Consider the following 21,348-nt stretch of genomic DNA (forward strand, 5'->3'; position numbering starts at 1 on the left):
GTAGGTTGAGGGGCAGGAACATGAAAAAAAGAGAGGAGGGAAAGGGTGGAGAGCTGGGAAGAATAATTAAAGAGAGGGGCAGCATGAAAAGGCAATTATGATTCTAGAATGAAAAGTAAAAGTTGACCCCGTCTTACAAAGAGTTGCCATTGATCCAATCAACCACAACTATGGAAAGCCAGCAGCGACAACATCTAAAATGCATGTTCAAAATATTTTCTAGATATGAAGTATATTCATACATCCATTGTCTTCTTGAAAATTTAGTGTGCTTCTTTTTTGTTTACAAAGGATATTGTGCAAATTACCTGTAGAAAAAACTATGACATTGATGGATTATTGATCAGATCAATCGTATCTCTTTGTAAGACAGTGGTCCATTGGGATTTTTCTTAGGGTTTCAGCTTGGGTAAAAAGCTAAATGCATTTCAAGAAGGGAATTGGAATGAGAGTAAGTTTCGCCAAGTTATCTTTAAAATACATGTCACTTGGATGACATACAAGACATGTATAACGCCACTAGGAACTCGCATGTTTCAATGAATGATAAATTAATATTCTCAATTTATTCACAATATTTGTACAGATCATAGGTAAATAGTTTTTTTTTCATACAGCAATTCAATATAACAAATGCTTCACATTCTATACTTTTAACAAAATAGATAACATCATAATACAGTACTAATACATTGTACAGTATTTACATACTTGTACAATTAATTGCTTAGTTATGAACATAACAAGATGAACGATACAATTTACTTTTGTTTAATGGTATTGGGTCTTTTCTAATGGCTTTGAATTAGAAGTGTGACCGTGAAAGTAAGAAGAAAGGTACTTAAATTAGACCATTAACATAATTTGATGATTAATTACTCTATCATCTTGGTAAATGTTTCAAAAAGTTTTAAAGAGACCTTAAAATAATTTGACGGTTTCTTTGTTCAAGCTAGTCATATTAAAGCAAGAAAAAGGCAAAAAAAATTGTGTCCGTCTAAATGAATAATACTCATAAAATAATAAGTTACATTTATATAGCGCTTATTACACTTTGTTTCTAATCAAATAATCAACAAACGGGGGCATAAAAATGCACTTAATTCCTTAGTACACATACACTTTTTACGAGATGTCATTGTGCATAGCTATTGTCTCCAGTACAGAGGGATCACAAATACTCAATGATCAGGATTAATTTCACTAGCATACCTTTTGAAAACTTAAGAAATACATTGAAATTCACCCAAGATCAGGAGTAAAATGCGAGGTGGCCTTGCACACTGAAGACTTAATATTCAAGGCAGATAATATGACACTATCCAATAAGTTTCACATCAATATTCTACTTGCAGCCAACAATAGCTTATAAGCTTCAATACTTGAATACAAAGGTGTTCTTAGGTTACGAGTGACTTTGTGAACAACAGGAGACCCTTTCTCAGGAACTAAATCAACGCCTATCAAAATCTGGTAAATATAATTTACCACAAGAAAGGGTCGATCGTAAAGTCAATGGCCCGTATTCTGAAGTCAGGTTTAACTTAGGCCACGGTCTAACGCCGTGCTAAAGTTATGGGAAGCCAAAAGTGTCAAAACTTTCATTACATTGTATATTTCTTATGTTTATTGTGCTTTTTCCTGATTCCTCAATGGTGGAGGCAATCATCTTATTCATACTTCCTAGAAAATTGAGAATGATTTAAGAGTCAAATGAGCTGAAATATGATATCTCTACTGTTAGTGATTTATGTAACAATTGGCTATCCATACTTAAACCACAACTTTAAACCTGAGTTTATGTTAAACCCGACTTCAGAATACGGTCCAATGTAACTTACAAAAAGATTTATAACACACTCAACAGGTGCTATTGTGAGATTAGTTTTATCTCAGATAAAAAATAACATTTTTCATATCTCTGTTACAATCAGTGAGAAAATTGCTCTGGAAATCTCTAGAAACCAGTACTAGTATCCTTAGATCCATTTATCTTCATTTTATCTCATCTAAGTTACACTTGCTTATGAGGCAATATCCAATGAAAAGAGCTGTTTAATAGCATTCACATCTCATTAAACCGATAAAAAATCTTTTAACAAGGAGGTGGGGCAAAATGTTTGTCACCCTTACTTTAATCATGTTGTATAAAGTAGTTGGTAATTTGATGACTACAATCATTCACACATGACACAAAGAAATAATATGACAGTAGCAGGCCTTTAGTGGGTATGCTAACTACATAAGCTGTATAAGGGAGCAATTCAGAATCTAATTCATTTATCCTTCATTTTTCTTCATTTTCAAACTGAATACAGTGTAAGAAAAAAGAAAGGAGGAATACAGCAACCTTTTCCAAGATCTTTCCCTAAAATCTCGAAAAAAGGAGATGCTACGGCCTGTATCATAAAATATCACAATTCAGGAAAAATTGAAAAATCAGGTCTGCACACTTCTATCATTGACTTGAACACTGAAAATATAAATCCTGTTACAAAAAGGGGAGAGTTTTCTCTGATAAAATGTGTTTAGCAATGTGACCCTGGGTCCTATGACGTAGTAGATATAATGTTATAGTAATCATCTCTGCCTGGTAGAAGAAAAGTAACACCATCCATTTAATTTTATCAATTCAGAAAATCAGCATTTCACCTTCCTAAAACTTAGCAGAGAAAATCTTAGCGATTCTTTTGGCTTGGTCAGCTGTAGGTTGTTTGTAGGAGAATGGCAGCGGAGTACGAGTTGCGGCTTGTGATTTCTGTTGACCTCCTGAACCAAGGCGTTGTGCCATCTCTTGGGCTGCTTCAAACTTTGCTCTGTCTCTAGCATTCAATTCCTATAATAAATATAACAAATTCCATTTATATAATGTATCAAAACAACACTGTTCTATCCTTAGTGATGTTATTATTCCTGTGTTTTGCAAACCCTGCTGAACAAGATTACCTTTATAAAATGTTAATTATGCAAGGACTGAATGAAAGAATGGAGGAATAACTATTGTCAAGTCAAGCTAAACAGGGATCATTTACTGTGGATATTTGATGTGGGATGGTGCTACAATCATACTCAAAGCCAAACGCAATTAAAAATGAAAGATGGTACGTCATTGGAAATGATATGTCGGACTGGATTTGGTTTCTCCTATGTGACTAGCATGAGACGGTATGATCGAATCATTAAGGAAATTAACTGAAAAACCACTTACATGAGACGTTGGACCAGATACAGTATTATAGAGCGCCCTCATTGATGCTTCAAGGTCAGTGGGTGGCAAGAAGAAGTCAGGGAGTGTGTTATTAATGGTGTTCTTAAGGTGTCTGAGGAAAATTCAGGTTAAGGAAAAGAAATATATCAGTGTGTACCTGCCCCTCCTCTAATGGTTTGTTTGAAGAAATTTTTCTTACTAGTCATCTTCTTAAAACTGAAATTAAAAAGTGTGACGTATATGATTTAAAAAAGGATACTCCTTTGGTCTGACTGCTGCTGATCTCTCGGCTTCCTCCAACTCCAGTTGCTGTCTCTGCAGTTCAGCTTCTTGAGCATTCAATGTCAAAACAATGCCATCCTCCACAACATCATCATCATCAAGATCACCATCTCCTACTCTCCCCAAAATACCATCACTGCCATGGTTACCTTCTCTCATCCCTCCATCATCAGGGCTACTACCGCTGGTACCAGTAGATGATCTTGTCCTCACCATGTTGGAAGTGACATCTGTATGATCTGATGCACTGGTGGTATGGTCACTTTGTGTGGCCAAATTCTGCAGATCATCAGTTCTATACCCCTGCAAGACATTATCTTGTTCAGCCTGGCTATCATCAACCATGACCTTGTCAATCCCATCAGAACCATCATGGTGGGTGGGGTCCATGCCTTGATAAGACTGCAAACCTTCATGATCCTCATCTCCTCCTCTACCATCATGGAATGCATCACTGATTTGGTTGCCATGGTAATTATCTTCCATGAAATCAAAGTTGTTAGAGTATTCCTCTACATCATTCCTACCACTTAGTCTATCAGTGTTTGTCAAAAGGTCATCATCCATATGACTAGATTTGTGTTGACCATCTCTATGGTAACGTACCTCATCCTCGACAGCATTACATGGGAGGAAGGGGCGCGGTCTGGATGATGGTGGGCTTATGACATCATCGCTGATACCATTACTGAAGGCTGGAGATGATATGTCATTCAATGGTCTCACATAAACCACGCTGTCTTCATAATCACCCCCTGTGGCTCCATCCTCCAAGAATTGATGTGTTCCACCACCACCATCTCCATCATCACCACCATCATCTTCTCTACCAGTATCCTCTCTCCTATTGCTATAATCATACTTTAGGTCCATCATTACTCCACCATTACCCAGATGATTGTCTCTATCTTTGTGGGTGTAGCCATGCAACGCTTCATCTGAGGGATACCCTTCCGTACTCCAATTACTAGTTCTATCATCATCATCTCTTGAATCAGTTCTCTCTACTCCATCATCGAGGACGGTTCTATGACCTTCAAGATGATCTTGATCATGGTATTGCTGGTGATGTTGATTTTGATGATCATACTGCTGGTGATGCTGCTGATGATGATGGCGATTATTATTGGCATTCCCATGAGAGTCTGTCTGGTCATCAACCACATTATCAAAAGTACTAAACTCTCCTCCCTGCTTTGCGCCTATACCATTACCATCTCCAGAAATCGGCCTCCTCTCTGCATCACTACCAGCATTACCATGGTGATGAGTTGCTGGGTTTTGAGATGATGTCTCTCCTCCTGAAAGTTTGGTCTTGAGACGCTGGTGAAGCTCATCTAATTCCTCCATGTTTTTCCTGAAAAAAAACCCCTCAAAAATGAAATTCACTCATCAAGCATGACATATTTCCATTACAATATTAACTGCATTCTACTAAACCCCACTATACAGGCTTTAATCAAGATCAGCTGGGAGACACTGATAATTTGCAGTGAGATTTAGAATTTGCTGGAAAATCTTACCATCATTATATTTCACCAGCTTCTCGGCATTCATGCTACACTTAAATTATTTTTGTTACTCAAACCATTCTTTGTAAAGCTTGGATGAATATACATTGAAAATCATGAGTGTGTTCACTATTCAACAACTTGGTAATAACACTCCAAATTTTATTTCAGAATAACATGATTATTTACAAGTCTCTATTGGATATTGAAGAGAGAAAACAAACCTGAAGTTTTCCAAGAGGTATGATGATGATGGTGTCCTTTCTGCAAGGTGAGATTGGTAGTCACTCTGTTGTGTTCTTATCTTTGGAGGATCTTGAGTGACTGTGTGTTGGGTTCCACCATCTGATGACCCTGTATCTGTTTCCATTCTATGAAGACCTATGATGAAATGGGATACATATACTATGATGTCTTCTAAAAGACAATTCAAATGGGAAAATTGAAAATGTATAAATAAATAGAATGGGAATAGACGGGGCAATTCCATCATGTACATATGGGATAGTCTGGAAGTGATTTGTATATGCTCTCTAGTTCATATGAAAGGTCTTAATGCTGTTAAACTATAACTAAAGCAGTTCTTGAAGTAAGAATGGACATAAAATGATAGAACAACAATGAATGCTCAGAACCACAGAGCATTCATGAAAAACATTGTTAAAGACTTAGCATGACTTTCACATATTCCCACAAGAATACTGAATTAAACCATGGTTTAAATCTGAAGTCTAACAGCAGGAAACAAGATCTGTAGTCTAACGATGAAATGTAAATAAAAAATCTGCAATAGATTATAAGCATTTTCATTCCTCAAACTATTAAAAACTGTCTGGGACTGACAAATACAAAAGCATTCTTGACCACATGACCCTGAAACAAGTAGTCTTGTTACCATTAGAAACATAACAGCAAAGACAACTGAAAAAGTAATACCACAAATTCACAACATGAATATTGTAGTTTTAAGCAGTTCAAATATGTCATAACAAGCTGAAGTTTAAAAGATTTAGAGACGGTGAGAGTCAATGGTCAGGAGGAAACAAGATATTCTCATACATGTATAACTGATCTAAAAAGCAAATTATATAAATATAATCAATATAAAATAAACAAATAGATAATCATTGCCACCATTGTTAAGTTCCTAGGAATCCTTGATTTTGATTGGCAATTGAGCTTTGTTACCACAGGAGTTACCAATGGATAGCATTATAGTCACTTTTATGTAACAGAGCCAAGAAAACCAATTTAATGAAGCATGTAGTCAGTGATTTTGTCAGACAACTGTTATAATCTACTAAAATCCTTGCATCAGATTGGCTCAGAATGAATTTGTTGGTGAAAATCGCTTACAACATAATTTGTGAAACACTTCCCGGGCCCTGTAACACAAACAATAATATCATTGCATGTGCATTTTCTCAGTAGGCTGTCTAGGAACCAATCAAAATTGCTCTCTCAAATTAGCAATTACAGGCTAACCTTCACACTACAGGGCCCCAGGGGAGTGTTTCATCAACATTTTTGTCTGACAAGTTGTCAGATCTTTCCTTGATGTTGATTGGCTAAGAAGCACTGTTACTATGGTAACTTTCGGATAAAATGGTACTTGTCAGATTTATTCCTTGAATGAGAGCACTGAAAGGCAGCTCGAGCTAATGTTGTAACCCGCACCCATTGCGGTACGGGTTAACCTGCCGGTATGCCCCCGATCGCGGGTTGAGGGCCGGGCCGGGTTCATTCTCAAACCCGCAGACCGTCATACGAAATAAAGGGAGAAGTAACGACGCATAATAAAAACATTTTAACAATGAAAATTGAGTAAGGATCATGTGCTTCTTACGTGGCGGATTCTTTTAGAGACGTAGATATTTCCTTTGAAAAAATGCCGGCGTATTTTTGTCTTGTGAACAGTGAACAGGACTGAGACAGTTTGACATAATACATCGAGTTGCTCTTTCAAAGGAGCGCCAGTGCAGCGCAGTCAGAGAAAGGAATGTTTTACGACTGGGAGAGGGGGAGAGAGAGAGAGAGAGAGGGGAGGGGATGTGTTCGGAGAATGTAGACAGAAGCCAGAATACATTGCGTAATCATGTCTGGCAAGGAGCGAGTGATAGAACACGTGGTAGAGAAAGGATTGCTTTATGACTTGGAGTGGGGCGAGTCGAGCCCGTTTCCACGGCAACGCTCGCTGTTTGAGCTCGAGGGATTTGCGGTGCACGGCAGTGAGACAGTTGTTTGCTTATTGGATTACCAAATTAGGTCATGACCTGATAGAGCGTGCCGTCAGGTCAGAGTATTAGCTGCCCTTTTTTGTAATTTTTTTGAAGACATGCTAAGCTGGTCTAGTCTAGTGGCTAACTAACCCTCCTTTTCGTTATTTCATACATTTTCTGATGAAAACTGAAGCCCCCGCACCCTGAATGCCCAGATCTCTTAATTTTTCCGATGTACAATTGATTGAAAGTCTTTAAGATTTCTGAAGATGTAAAATTTGATTGCAATGGATTGCAAGTTTCTTGCAAATACCTCTCTCTTGACCGATCGATCGAGAGAGATAAAAAATAAATAAAAGCCTAGCTAAGCTAGCTAAGCACTAGTAACACGAGCTGTTTACGTAAGTTCATGGGCGCCCTGGTGCACGTTTGTATTAGTTTACAAAGAATTGGAAGAAATACAAAAACAGAAGGAAATAATATGGAGATATACAAGAAAAAATTGACTGCATCATTATCCTGGTATTTATTTCAATTTGATTACTTTACAGACGAGGTCCCATAGAATTGAATATTGTAATTATGATTGTTGTGAGTCGCTGTGTCGACCGACCTGGACTGAAAAACAACATTGCCGATCTTTGCTGGGCAGCCTGGGCTAGCTAGCGCGCGCTGAGCTGCGGCTCCAATCAGAGGAGTTAATTGCGTAATGCTTTCAATTTCGAGATCAGAGCGGACGCATTTCGTGGTACAAAGTCACCAAAAAAAAAAATTTCTCTCCGGAATAAAAGGCGAATTTGCAAATTGTAAGTAAATTCACTCTAGGCTAGGTTAGTAGTTGGCATATATTTTCCTGATTTGAGCCTGTTTAGTGTGGGGATTGCAGAAATAATATTTTTCATTTTTCAAAGATAAATTGACTTGCGGGTTAAAACCCGACGGGTCAGCGGGTCCCGCTTGCAAATTATTGGATTATACGGGACGGTACGGTTTGGGTTTTCACTTGCGGGTTACAACATTAGCTCGAGCTAAAGCCGGGGTAATAATAATAATAACAATGCGCCTCGGAATAGATTATTTCTAGATAGATGGTGCAATATATATCCCTATTATTATATCATAAAACGTCTGACAAGTCCTTTCATGAAACACTCCCCAGATCTACTGTAAAGACTTACTTCTGAGTCTCTCTTGTAGTTTACCATGGAACTCCCTGACCCCTTCTAGATGCTGTTGGAAGTGATCTAGACTCCTTGCTGCAGGATGTGAGGATGGTAGACCACTGACAGGATGGTTGGAGGATGATGGGAGGAGGTAGTGAGGAGGAGGAAGAGGTGCACGACTGAAGAGATTGGAACTGTTTGGTGATCCCTGAGGTGAAGATAAAGTAAAAATCAATTATTCATTACAACAATGCATATTGTTGAGATCACTAAGGCACAAGTGTTAATTAGGTCAAATACATAAAATGGAGTACTTGCATTCTACAAAATGGACTTGGTGAAATGTTTAGTATAAAAATAAAGCATTTGGGGTACAACAATATTGAGAGTTCTCAATAATACCAAATATGCGCCTTCAAAGAAATTTGATTTTATTGTGATAAATGGCTTAAACCTTAATATTGGGTAGATACACATGGGTTCTTTTAGAAGAGCGGATAAGCCGAACAATTGTGCAAATTATGACTACAGCATGAAACTTTCACAAGTATTAGTATATGCCATAAGATTTATTTTAAAGATGGGAGGTAAATTTATAAATGCCATTTTCGGCCGTTGCCATGGCAATGGATTAATTTCTCAAAAATAACATACATTCCCATGTAAATGGTAAATAAACATGGTATAGATGACCAAAAAGATCATTTTCAAGCATCCAATTGCATACATATGAAATTTGGAAATATTCAAGATCACAGAGATAGTTCCAATTTACCTCCCATCTTTAAAATAAATCTTACGGCATATAGTAATACTTGTGAAAGTTTCATGCTTTAGTCAAAATTTGCACAATTGTTCTGATTTTTAGAGCTTATCCGCTCTACTTTTTAGGCAATCAAAGATTATTTATGCTTATTATTATTAAGCCTGGAAAAAAGTTTGTCGCTCACTTTTCCTATTGACTGATTAACAAGATTGACTGATTAACCTTTGGCTAATTGCATAGCAACATATAAACATGTGTAATATAACAGCACCTATAATGAAATTAGCTTGTTTTTCTTACAAACATACAAAAAACAGAGGTATTGAATGCTTACCAATATTGCTCTCTGTTTTGGAGAATGCCTCAATGGTGATAAAGATTCCTTTGGTGTAATTGATATCTGTATATAATACACATATGAATAAGAGGTTACTAAACTCTAAAATATCAAATTATAAACTATAGAATCACAAACAGATTTAATCATAGATAGATAGATAGATAGAAAATTATTGTCATTCACATCACTATTTTCACCACATCTAATTATCATCACATTCTCAATCCTCATCACCACCACCACCACCACCACCACCACCATCTTACCTTGATCTGTCCAAGTGTCTGGCCTGAGAAGTCCATGATATTATACCAGCCATCTAGAGACCTTATACCTGCCAGCAGGGGTCCTAGATCTACTGATGTGAAACCCAAAACTCGATCACAAGTTGAATCTAACAGAATGAAGTGAAAATGAAGGGAGTTTTACAATACCTCTATGCTTACTGTAAATCATTCTATCCAATTCCATCACTTCCCATGCCTATAAAGATTTGCTAGATAAAGATTTCTTCCATGGACACACAACCAAAGCTAAGGCTGATCTCAATTGTCCTTTGGTCACAGTCGAACCCATGAAACTGACTTTAAACTGATCAACTGTATACATGTATCTTTGGGAATAATGAATTATTCAGGTCATTAATGTATACTGATCATGCCTGCCTTGTCTTGGGTTTGGTCGGCATATGCATTCTGGTATTACTTTCGTTGTGTGAATCTAACATTATTATACAAAAAAAATAAAAAGTAAAAACCACATTGAAACGCATTGACCTTAAGGATTTTAAATATTAAGAGCAAAATGACATATGAGGTACATGAATAAGGGAAAAAGCAAATCTCAGTGAAGACAGATATATCTATTCTAAAGATAATATAGGATTCTTACCTTGCTTGCTAGAGATCTGGTGCCAAATCTTGAAAACCAGACTCTATAGAATAGATAGACAGAATAGCAAATGATCAATACAGCAATACAATACAGATGTAGCAAACATTAAGGTTGCTGGTGGAAAACTTTCCTGAATGCTCTTAGCAATATATATGAAAGCTAAGGGAAAACTAATGATTTAGTCAATGAGAGGCAATGCCATTAAATAGTGACCCTTTTCTACTTTTCGACCAGCATCCCCCCGCCCCACTTCTAGTACTTTCATTCATGAACTGCTAAAACCATTCTAATTTGAGAGCATTGTAAACTTTAATGTAATAATAACATATAGTTTCCTGCAGCCTATAAAAAGATGCCTTCAATATTAGCCTGGCTCTAGCGGCTGTTTCTAGCTATTGGTGCATGACCTAGCAAACAGACAAGAGTCACTTCAGGAAAATCCCTCATATAGGTGGTAGGATGCACATACATGCACTTTACAGAATTGCCATGTGATAATATTTTTTCTTTTTCTTTTAAGCGAGAGATATCATATTTGCAAGGGTAAAATAATACTTATTTTCCCAATGTATCTTCTCTGCAATCAGGTAGATTTAACATCAAATCAGCAAGAAAGTGAAAAAAAGAAGAAAACAATGCACTATGGATACTTTGCATGAGGCATACCTGATTATCCAGTAGCTGCGGACTGATAGCCACATCTCTGTTATACTTCCACTGAGGGTTGTTTGAGTTTGATACAGTAGGAGTAACAGCAGGGGATGGACCTATGGCTGACTGGAAGGTTACATACGAGCTTGGTGATATGGATTCAGCCCTAGAAAAAAAAGTATTGAAATAAAAATATACCTTACAAAATTCATTATTCATTCATAAAATATATAATTTCTATATCTATTAACTGAATATACAAAAATATAGATATAAAATAATGCAGTATTCAAAACTAATTCAGCATATTCAAGAAATTTGTTTGGTTACATTTTTGACAATGGCCATATGTAAGTGAAAATAGTGGGCTGGTAAAATTCACAGAAAAAAAAAGGATAGAAAGGCATATGTTCCTGCAGTAACAGCTTTTAAGAACATTAATGGGGATGGGTAGAGGAATTAACCTATAATGTAAACAGAAAAATGGGAATTGCTTTAATGGGTCTATGATAGGAAGGAATCTAATTGATACCTTGATGGATCAGTAAAGTCACTCAGACGCATCGCTCTTTCCACTATCACTGTCATCCAAACTGGTTGGTTCTTCTGTCTATCCCCTTCCTCTTCATTCACTTTCTCCTGCACTCCTTTACTTTCTTTGGTGTCTTGATTGGGTTGTGTTTCTTCATCAATGCTTTCATCATCCCGTATTCTCTTACATAGATCCGTCTAAATAAAGAGGTGAAAAATATAACTGGAAAATATCATTTTGGAATTACAACAAAAAAGTTGTGACTTTATATTAAAATTCAAAGGAAATCAACAATGTAATCTCATAACAACCCGTATGAATTCCATGAACACACATAAAGTTTCATTAAATTCCTTAAATCTAAATAAAGAAATGATTTCTGCCAAGATTGTTAAAACCGAGTTTGTATTCATTTCAGATAAGAATAAACAGTTCTGTAACTAAGCATACACAATACGATGGGAACACAAAATGAAGAAATCCTGATTACAATTAACATATCAAAAAATAAAAAAATATATTGTTTCATGTATTCAACAGTTTTTTCATGTGATTCAATATTTTAAGTTTGCTTCCATGAAAGCAAGAATGTACAGAAAAGACTGTAAGATACAATTTTGTGAAATTTGCAGGAGTAAAATCATCACAAAACTGTATTAAGTTTATATAGCATGTACAATTAAGACTAACATATTCCATACGTGTGATATCTATATTTTTCATCATTCATTCATTAATTGCAATGTATGTAGTATAAAACTCAAAATGTTCCATATCTCTGAAACCAATGTTCTCCACTACCTGATGAGTTGTTATTGGCTTCTGTTCTGATGTGACTCTCATAGTAACATGAGCTCTGAGACATGCTCCTCCCATATCAGCACATCCTGGCTTGTACATAGGAAACACACCACTGTAAGAATGACAATTGAAGAATTTTTAGATCAATATCATAAGATAAGACCATCATAAATTAAAATTCTACAAATATTCCTAGTACTGGACTATTTCTTATGTAATCACACTTTGAGTTGAACTATACAAAACTTATTTTTATTAAGTACGCAAAACTAAGGCCATATCAACTATGTCAAACAACTTTCTCCTTACATCACTTTAAACAGAGGCCATATATTTAAAACAAATATTAAGATAAAAAGAAGTGGAAGGATAAGATGTCATCATGTAAGTTACCCTTTGTAAGAGGATAAATGATGATGATAATGATTTCAAATTGTCGGAAAGACAGTTTTCTATTCCAGTAGTCAGGATTTCTAGCACATAGGAAAACAATATAGGTGGAAAAATACACATAAGCAATCAATATTGGTGGAATCATTCTTGTAAGAAACCAGTATACTCAAGATTCCAATATAAAGTTTAGATGAAATAATAACTGACCTGACCCGATGTCTCTTGACCCGTTGATGACATAGAGGAGAAAGGTCAATGTAAGCACAACCAATCAGTCTGTCTCTATGCCGAGGTCTGGCTTTGCTTTCCTTGTGTAGTTCAGTACTGTAACTCAGCCACAGCTGGACCTCCAATTGTTCCTCACGTAAGTACCTACAAAATAATGGATTTAATCTGGTTACTAACAGATGGTAAGATTAAGCTTTGTTATGAAAGTTTAGATATGACATGTCACAATATTGATTGAAAAAAAAACCCAAATCAATTAAATTGGGGATTTTTGCACAGAAAACTTGTACGTCTATTGTCTGCAATCTGTAATTAGGTCAGGAATTCCTACTTTTGCAAGTGGCACTCCTGAGTCAAAACTGATTTTTTTTTATCTTTCAATTTTAATGCTTGTCAGTTTACTTTATTTCTGTTATCTGCAAAATCATCAGCAAAAGTCATTTTGAAATGGAGATAGTTGGCAGTCACTTCATATATACATATATCAAAGGACAAAAGCAGCGGTGAAAAGAAATTCCAAGCATAAATGAATAATTAAGATTAGGATTACTTACCAAGCAAATGGTAATGACTGATTGGTATGAAGAACATGACAGTGTTTGAGATCAGCACAGAGTTGACCTTCTCCTGTCTGATCAAGGTAACATAGCTTGGAACATACTGCACCTATATTAGAATGAAAGTGTGAGTCACATAAAAAAAATGAGTGTATATTTCATATTAAGGTCTCATGTCAACAGATCAATGAATTTTTATTTAATTAAAAACACCCATGACAATCTAGAGTCTGATCCAGGTAACAGCTTGATATACACTGCTCCTAAGTGAGCGAGCAAACAAACAAACAAACATACAAACAAGTATATGACAATGAAGGAGATGTAAATTCTAAAATATGCCACATTATTTATTAAGGTCATAGGTCAACAAACTTTCATAAAAAAATACCACTAATTATACCCAATCTGTTTTATGCTAAAAATCCTGCAGTTACATAGGACAAAATAAATAACAATGAAGGTGCAATGTAAAATTCAAACACAGGGCAAATCCATATTTGTGTCACATGGCAAAGGGTCCATTTCATTTGATATGAAATAAAAATTAAGTTCTGGTATAACTCCTACAAATTAACATTAATTCCTAATATAACTAGTGGAAAATTAGTGGTATGTGACTCACCTTTGTCGTAGAACTTATATCTGATGTAAGCCTTGGTGTGAGGGTCAAGCTGAGATTGACCAGGTCTGAGTGATGACTGGACAGGGAACCATGCACCATCAACATCAATGGTCACTTCACAGGATAATGAACTAGATGACCCTTGGTCTAGGTGAATGGATTATTAAAGATAATAAATGTGTCAGGAAATGTTATCAAGGTAGGAAATTTTATCAAGGTAGGTAATTATCCTGACAACTTTATATCAATTTCATTAAGAACTGTTTCTTTAAAATTAATGAGATTAATATCAAGATGTGACCAGATTGTATCTGATGTCTAGTGGGGCAAATTGTGAAGACCTTTGTCACCGCAAAGAAAAAGTGCTACACCACGACTCAATGAATTGGATTGGAATCAAAATATAGTTGCAATGAAAGACAGTAAAATGCTAATATAAATTAATATATAAGACAAGTGGAATGCCTCTGGCGGTCTCACCTGCATCACGCGATTCAATATAGCAGCAGCGGTAACTTTGAAAACTAATTATTCACAAAATACACTATTCATATATTGATACAATACTACGTTCATTGATATTTGACCTTGATCATGTGACCTAAAACTTGTCAGTGATACTTGATTACCCCTATATCCACATTTTATACACTATATCTATAGACTTTGAAAGTTATGACAGCAATCTAATAATTACCTCTAAAAATTCAATGACCTTAAATGACCTTTGAATTTCGTCATGTGACCTGAAACTCGCATGAGATGTTCAGTGATACTTGATGACTCTTATGTCCAAGTTTCATGAATCAGATCCATAAACTTTCGAAGATATGATGGTAATTCAACAGATACCCCCATTATGGCCAAAGTTCATTGACCTTTGACGATGGTCATGTGACCTGAAATTCGCACAGGATGTTCAGTGATACTTGATTACTCTTATGTCCAAGTTTTATGAACTAGACCAATAAACTTTCAGTGTTATGATGGTAATTCAACAAATACTTCCAACTTGGCCAAAGTTCATTGACCCTAAATGACCTTTGACCTTTGTCATGTGACGTGAAACTCAGCAGGATGTTTAGTAATACTTGATTAACCTTATGTCCAAGTTTCACGAACTAGGTCCATATATTTTCTAAGTTATGATGACATTTCAAAAACTTAACCTTAGGTTAAGATTTTGATGTTGATTCCCCCAACATGGTCTAAGTTCATTGACCCTAAATGACCTTTGACCTTGGTCATGTGACCTGAAACTAAGGCAGGATGTTCAGTAATATTTGATTAACCTTTCTTTCTAAGTTATGCTGTCATTTCAAAAACTTAATCTTTGGTTAAGATTTGGTGTTGACGCCGCCGCCGTCGGAAAAGCGGCGCCTATAGTCTCACTCTGCTTCGCAGGTGAGACAAAAATTATATGTTTCTCAATAAGGCAAGCAAATTAAAAGAATTACCAACTTGTGGGAAGACTTGAGGAGTATTTCATGAAGAGCTTTGTCAACAATTTTCACAAAATAATTTGCTCTAAGCCAAATCAGATGCATAGAATCCAAGTAGCCTAAAACATTGTTAGAATAGACTGATAGTGTAGATTGCAAGCTCACTCCTCCATGTGCCAACGGCTGGTAAAAAGCTTTAAAAATTCTGAAATCCTTAAATTCACCTAGCTAAGAGCAAATTGGCCAAAGACTTCTCACATTAGTTGATAGTAATTTATAAGGAATAAGACCGTGATGCACTCACCCTGGGGTCCATCATCCCAGATCTCTTGGGCGTCTTCCAAGACCAGACTATCAGGACTCCAGCCAACCTTACGTCCAGCATCAATGACCCTCTCACGATCAGCTTGATGTCCAAACTTGACCGCTAGCTCCACCCCTCCTGCCACCCTGTCAAGCAGCTTAGTGTGGGGCTGGGGTGTGTCATCTGGTGTGTCACTCAAGGGGTCATGCTGCCTAGGGTGGGGTGTGGTGTCCCAACCTATGGGTGGTAGACTGATGGGGAACCAACCTTCAAGACCTGGATGGAAGAAATATATGTATATAACTGTATTTCAAAGAGAAAAAATCACCTCTGCACCTTAAATGAATCTATTCATGTGTAATTTTATTTATCTTTTTTCTAAATTATGAATGAGAACAACAAATTTTTTTAATGCCAATTTGAGGCGGAAACTTCATGAGATAAAGCTCTGTGTATTTACATCATTACATTCTCAACTCTCTATGAATACTTATATGATATGAAAACATCCCTATTATTTACCAGTTCTGTTTGCTAACAGCTTCACAAGTGCGATAGTAGCTGAACCAATCAGTATATCTCCTGTGTCAGCAATGACCCGATGACCTCTCATACCACCTCCACTTCCTCTAAGTAATGCATCTTCAATATGTGGTCTCTCACCATCACCTGTAGGTCATTGTTGAAGATAAAGTAATTACATGAAGTATATATGAAATTGAATGATCTGAAAAGACACAATATGAAAAACAAGAAATTACTAATAGTAATAATAATAATAACACCATATTTTACCCAAGGAAGCCACTTCAGTTCTGAAAACTGTTCTACCAGTGGGCCCTCCTTAACATGACAAGATCATTATGAATTTCTTGTTCAATGAATTTAATGGAAATTATATTATTGAATTAGTCCCCCTTTCTGTTCCTACATCTAATTTTAGTATGCTATCATGATATCTGTCTCTCTCATTCAAATTCAGTTTGAGTCTATAGAATTATTCTATCTATCTCTTGGTGACTTTTGTTTGTGTCTCTACACTTTTCCCCTCCCTCCTCTTTTTTTCTCTTCATCCATCATCCATCTGCATGCCTTCCCCACTCTATGGTCCGTATTTTGAAGTCGGGTTTAACTTAGACCATGGTCTAACTTTGTGCTAAAATTATGGAAAGCCAAAAATTTGTTTACACTGTATATTTCTTGTGTTTACTGTTCTCTTCCTTGATTCTTTTAAGATGAAGACAATTATCTTATTAATCTTTCCCTAACAGTTAAGAATGATTTAAGAGTTAAATTAGCTGTTACTCTGAACCTTTATTGTTAGAGATTTATGTCACAATTGGCTTTCCATAGTTAAACCACAACTTTAAACCAGAGTTTAAATTAAACCCAACTTCAGAATATGGGCCCATGTCTGTCTGTCTCTCTTCCCCTAATGACCATCTTAACCACCTTTTTTCATCCCACCATCTTTCATCCCTCCAAAAAAACTTTTCATATTATCCCAAATAATTTATTTCACTGATCCTTCCCACCACCCTACCATTCTATACCTTCTCTAAAACCAGGTACTTGATGCCAAACTTGTAAGATGAGATCAGCAGATTCCAATGCCTCAGCTAAACTCATCACATCATCATCTTCCCCCTCCCTGGGTGCGAGGAGGAGGGGGCATGGAAGCTCTACATGATGGTTGTACTCTGGACAGAAACTCCTGGCTATGGTTCTTGTTACACGCACCTCCTAAGGAAATGAATGAAATGACAAGTAATACAAAATATAACATAGAACATAAATTTTGACAATAATTCTGAATTTGCATCTCTGTACTTACATATCTGATCACTCACTCATTCAATTTGAATATTCAACATTTTCAATTAGTCAATTCTTTTAAGATCATAGAAGGAAATGTAAAGTTGAAGTACTGTATATTTTGAAATTAGCTTATCGCAAAATTGGTAAGTTGATCACTAGATATAGTTTAAATCACTATGCCAATATTTATTTTCATACAATGAAGATATTGACACAATACTGCATCTCCAATTTTGCAGAGATAGAGTGAAAACTTGTTATGAAATGTATACATCCCATAATGATTAATGTGGTTTTATATTTCCTCCAGTGTGGAGCAAGAAAATTGCAAGAAATACTCTAGTCAGCACATCAGACGTTTAACAAAGGAAAAAGGGAACAATAAGTCTGAGATGAAAGAGGGAAAAAAAAGAAAAATAATATGAAGGTGAACAAAAGAATTTTCAACAACTGACATTGATATTGAATGGAGCGAGTTCTATCAACACAAACCTATTCTGCCAAGAAAAAAACAAGAAGAAATTGAATGTAAAGAGCAGTAAATAAAAATCTCTTAACTTTAGAGCCTGATAAATAATAACTTCTTCTACATATGACAATTTCAAATGGAACATGAGTGTATATCCCATGATACTTACATCCTTAGCCATGAATGATAGTTGTATCTTGATGTATGAATTGACTCCAACCTGACTAGGATACTGCATCCCGTTGTCATGACGAGCTAGAGATGTTGCTGCAGACTGGAGGAAAAAAGTACATATGTTATATAAGCTTTCAACTTTAAATATGGGATATGCCCCCCCCCCCAAAAAAAAAAAAAAAAGGTTTTGATCATTACATAAGATAATGAGCTTATGCATCTTATTTGATGATCAAATTCATGCAAGTATGATTAATTTTCAAATGAATATCAGTTCTTACCTGAAAACTCATTTGCTATAGACATTGCAACAACTTAGTCTTGTTTCATAAAGCTTTTTATCAATAACTGCAACATTTCTATAACAATTCTGCTAGTAGCCAATGAAATGCCATGATTTCAGATTTAATATATATCAAAATCATGACAAGCTCCATTAGAGGGGATCCAGTACATGCAATACAATATCACAACAAAGGTTTGTATGACCAATACTCTGCCCTACTTTGACACAAGGTAGTAAGTAACATATTAACCAAAATTGAGAATTTAATGTGTTTACATTCTATAACTTGATGTCTTCATCCAGGTCAAATTTTAAAGGAAAATGCTGCATCTGCTATGAAATATGGCTGATTGACCGTCATGCTTATCAATCGAGGTCTATGTAAATGACAGACACATTTTGCCATTATACAGGAAATAGTACTCTTTCAACTTGCTTCCTTTTGTCAGAGTACGGCAGTACAGTATACTGAATGAAATCTGGTAATCTCATGACATGCCTTAAGACCACAAGCTCTAAGAATAGTGAGTGCTAAGGATACATGAGGACCCCCAGCAGTAGCACCTATCGCCCTTGATGGATTGGTTCTGTGTTGGATCACTGTCTGTCTGTAGCTTACTGTTACATCTAATAGTCCACTGTCATGAAGCTATGGGCATTGACAAATGAAACAAATCATTATTATTGCAAGTTATTGTGATACAATGGTATTCATTTTTAAAATCAAATTAATGTATAAATGTCAGACATTTTAATTTCCTGAAGAATATACATGATTTGGATACTCATTTGCTAAGTTAACTATTTCTTATTTTATATTTATTTGTAGAAATCAGCAATTGCCCCCACTTTTCATATGTTACATTTGATTGTGATTGATATTTTCAATGTCTGATTTTTTAAATGTTTATTATTACAAACTTTCTTCTTTGCTAGACTTGGCCTGTACTCCTGTTTTTCAGATAAATCATATGGAGGAACACAATGTTTTTTTATACATCATAAAACAAATTAAATGAATTCATACACTACAAAGTCTGCAATATGAATTCAAAGTTCAAATTCATAGTAATAAATTTCCAACAGAAAAATAATACGGAATCACCACATAGTTGTTTAAAAAAAAAATCTGATATATTTACCATTGCACCTGTTTCATCTGCTGCCCTCTGATGGTCATCTTGATGAGTACGAAGGGGTAATGAGAATGTCTGGACACTGGGCTCACCTCTTCTCTGCATGGTTACCATGGCACATAGCTTGGCTAATGGTAGGGTAGCCTGTAAAGACAAATATTGGGAAATATTGATAAGAGTCTTGTGCTTACAATATACTTTAGCATGAGTTATATTGCAGAAGTACATCATTCAAGCTTTGAAGAGTTGTTTCTTTTTTAATTCAAGAAGCAAAATTTATCATACAACAATGAAATAGAGTAGGAAAAGAGGAGCAACACAACCAGTCATTACCACTCATGGTAGGGATTAATCAAGAACAAATATTTTGATGAAATACAAGACAGTTGACATGCTGTGAAGAGCATAGACTTTATATAGGTCCTGATGAATAAAGGTTTTACCATAAAAAGCTCTGGAAGATTCGCATAAAACAGCCACTGACTATGAAACAACTCTTATAAAAAATAACTTGAGTTTTCTCCATTGAAAGGTTTTATGCAACAGGGCCTTAGGATTCTTTTCTGTAATGATAAAAATATCTGTTCATCCCCATGAAAAACACATTTTCAGATAAATCTCACTAACCTTAGCAATGACTTGATCCCTAACGTTAGGGTAGTAGAATCGACACCAAACCTCAAATGGTATACCTCCAGCATGGCCTCCTACTCCTGCACAGGCTGTAGGAAAAGATTTACAAAACAATAAAAAAATTATTCAGGCTATGGAAACATTAATTGATAATTCATTACTTGTGTTAGAAATTCAAATGAAAAAGGGATGGTATTTCTGTTTTTATGTTTTCATTAACAAATCAAAGTTGAAAAAAAGTTAATCAATCTGGGATTCAAAAGGATTGACAGTTATGGTTAAGTTGCTATGATTATGGTAAATACCATGGAAACCTAGATTTGATTGGCTGCTCAGCCCTATTACCACAGAAGTAATGGAAAGGTTATTATAACTATGAGTCCTTCATGAAACAGATTCCAGATAATGTATACACAGTGATATGAATGTTCAAACTTGAACTGCAGAGCTATTTTCGATTGGCTTAACAGAGTATTTCATAGAGTAAGAATGCTAGAAGCAGTATCACTCGTTGGTTGGGTTGAAATGTCATTGACAGTATTACCTGTGAGAAGTTCCCTTTGTACTGGAGTGCCTTGAACCAAGACTATCCTATGTCTGCATACATCATTGAATACAGGATCAGGAACACATAGAGTAGTCGGAGTATGGTGAGGTCTGAGAGTTAGGCTATCTACAGGACACAAAAAGAAAAGTGATTGTGAAAGCAGTGAATAAACCAAATTTTACCAACAAATTTACACACTAAGTCATATTTATGTAACATATTGAATGATTGAAATTGGAAATGTAATTGATCATTTAGGATACTTGGAACTGAGTATGTGTGGATATGGTGTTTATTTGAATCTATAATCCTCTTTTGAGAGTTCCGTAATAAGAACACTAGTGTAAAACTTGGCTACTTGGTCCCATG

General features: G+C 35.7%; 1 protein-coding gene across 1 annotated transcript in view; it reads right to left on the minus strand.

Annotated features, from left to right (window-relative positions):
• Positions 1–547: 547 nt before the first annotated feature.
• The window catches only part of LOC129260857 (C2 domain-containing protein 3-like), a 28,282-nt gene continuing 7,481 nt past the window's right edge, over positions 548–21,348 (minus strand). Inside the window, exons 11-32 of the mRNA XM_064114535.1 lie at positions 20,977–21,105; positions 20,427–20,521; positions 19,806–19,943; positions 19,163–19,312; positions 18,373–18,477; positions 17,470–17,659; positions 16,439–16,585; positions 15,917–16,192; positions 14,171–14,317; positions 13,543–13,654; positions 12,968–13,132; positions 12,368–12,479; positions 11,567–11,763; positions 11,050–11,200; positions 10,381–10,423; positions 9,756–9,883; positions 9,484–9,549; positions 8,399–8,591; positions 5,226–5,382; positions 3,468–4,847; positions 3,209–3,320; positions 548–2,836 (exon numbers count right to left, since the gene is read on the minus strand). Of these exons, the coding sequence (XP_063970605.1) occupies positions 2,657–2,836; positions 3,209–3,320; positions 3,468–4,847; positions 5,226–5,382; positions 8,399–8,591; positions 9,484–9,549; positions 9,756–9,883; positions 10,381–10,423; positions 11,050–11,200; positions 11,567–11,763; positions 12,368–12,479; positions 12,968–13,132; positions 13,543–13,654; positions 14,171–14,317; positions 15,917–16,192; positions 16,439–16,585; positions 17,470–17,659; positions 18,373–18,477; positions 19,163–19,312; positions 19,806–19,943; positions 20,427–20,521; positions 20,977–21,105 (4,373 nt within the window). The 3' untranslated portion in view covers positions 548–2,656. The remainder of the gene's footprint in view (positions 2,837–3,208; positions 3,321–3,467; positions 4,848–5,225; positions 5,383–8,398; positions 8,592–9,483; positions 9,550–9,755; positions 9,884–10,380; positions 10,424–11,049; positions 11,201–11,566; positions 11,764–12,367; positions 12,480–12,967; positions 13,133–13,542; positions 13,655–14,170; positions 14,318–15,916; positions 16,193–16,438; positions 16,586–17,469; positions 17,660–18,372; positions 18,478–19,162; positions 19,313–19,805; positions 19,944–20,426; positions 20,522–20,976; positions 21,106–21,348) is intronic.

The sequence above is a fragment of the Lytechinus pictus genome, unplaced genomic scaffold, assembly GCF_037042905.1.
Source record: "Lytechinus pictus isolate F3 Inbred unplaced genomic scaffold, Lp3.0 scaffold_19, whole genome shotgun sequence".
NCBI classification, from domain to species: Eukaryota; Metazoa; Echinodermata; class Echinoidea; order Temnopleuroida; family Toxopneustidae; genus Lytechinus; species Lytechinus pictus.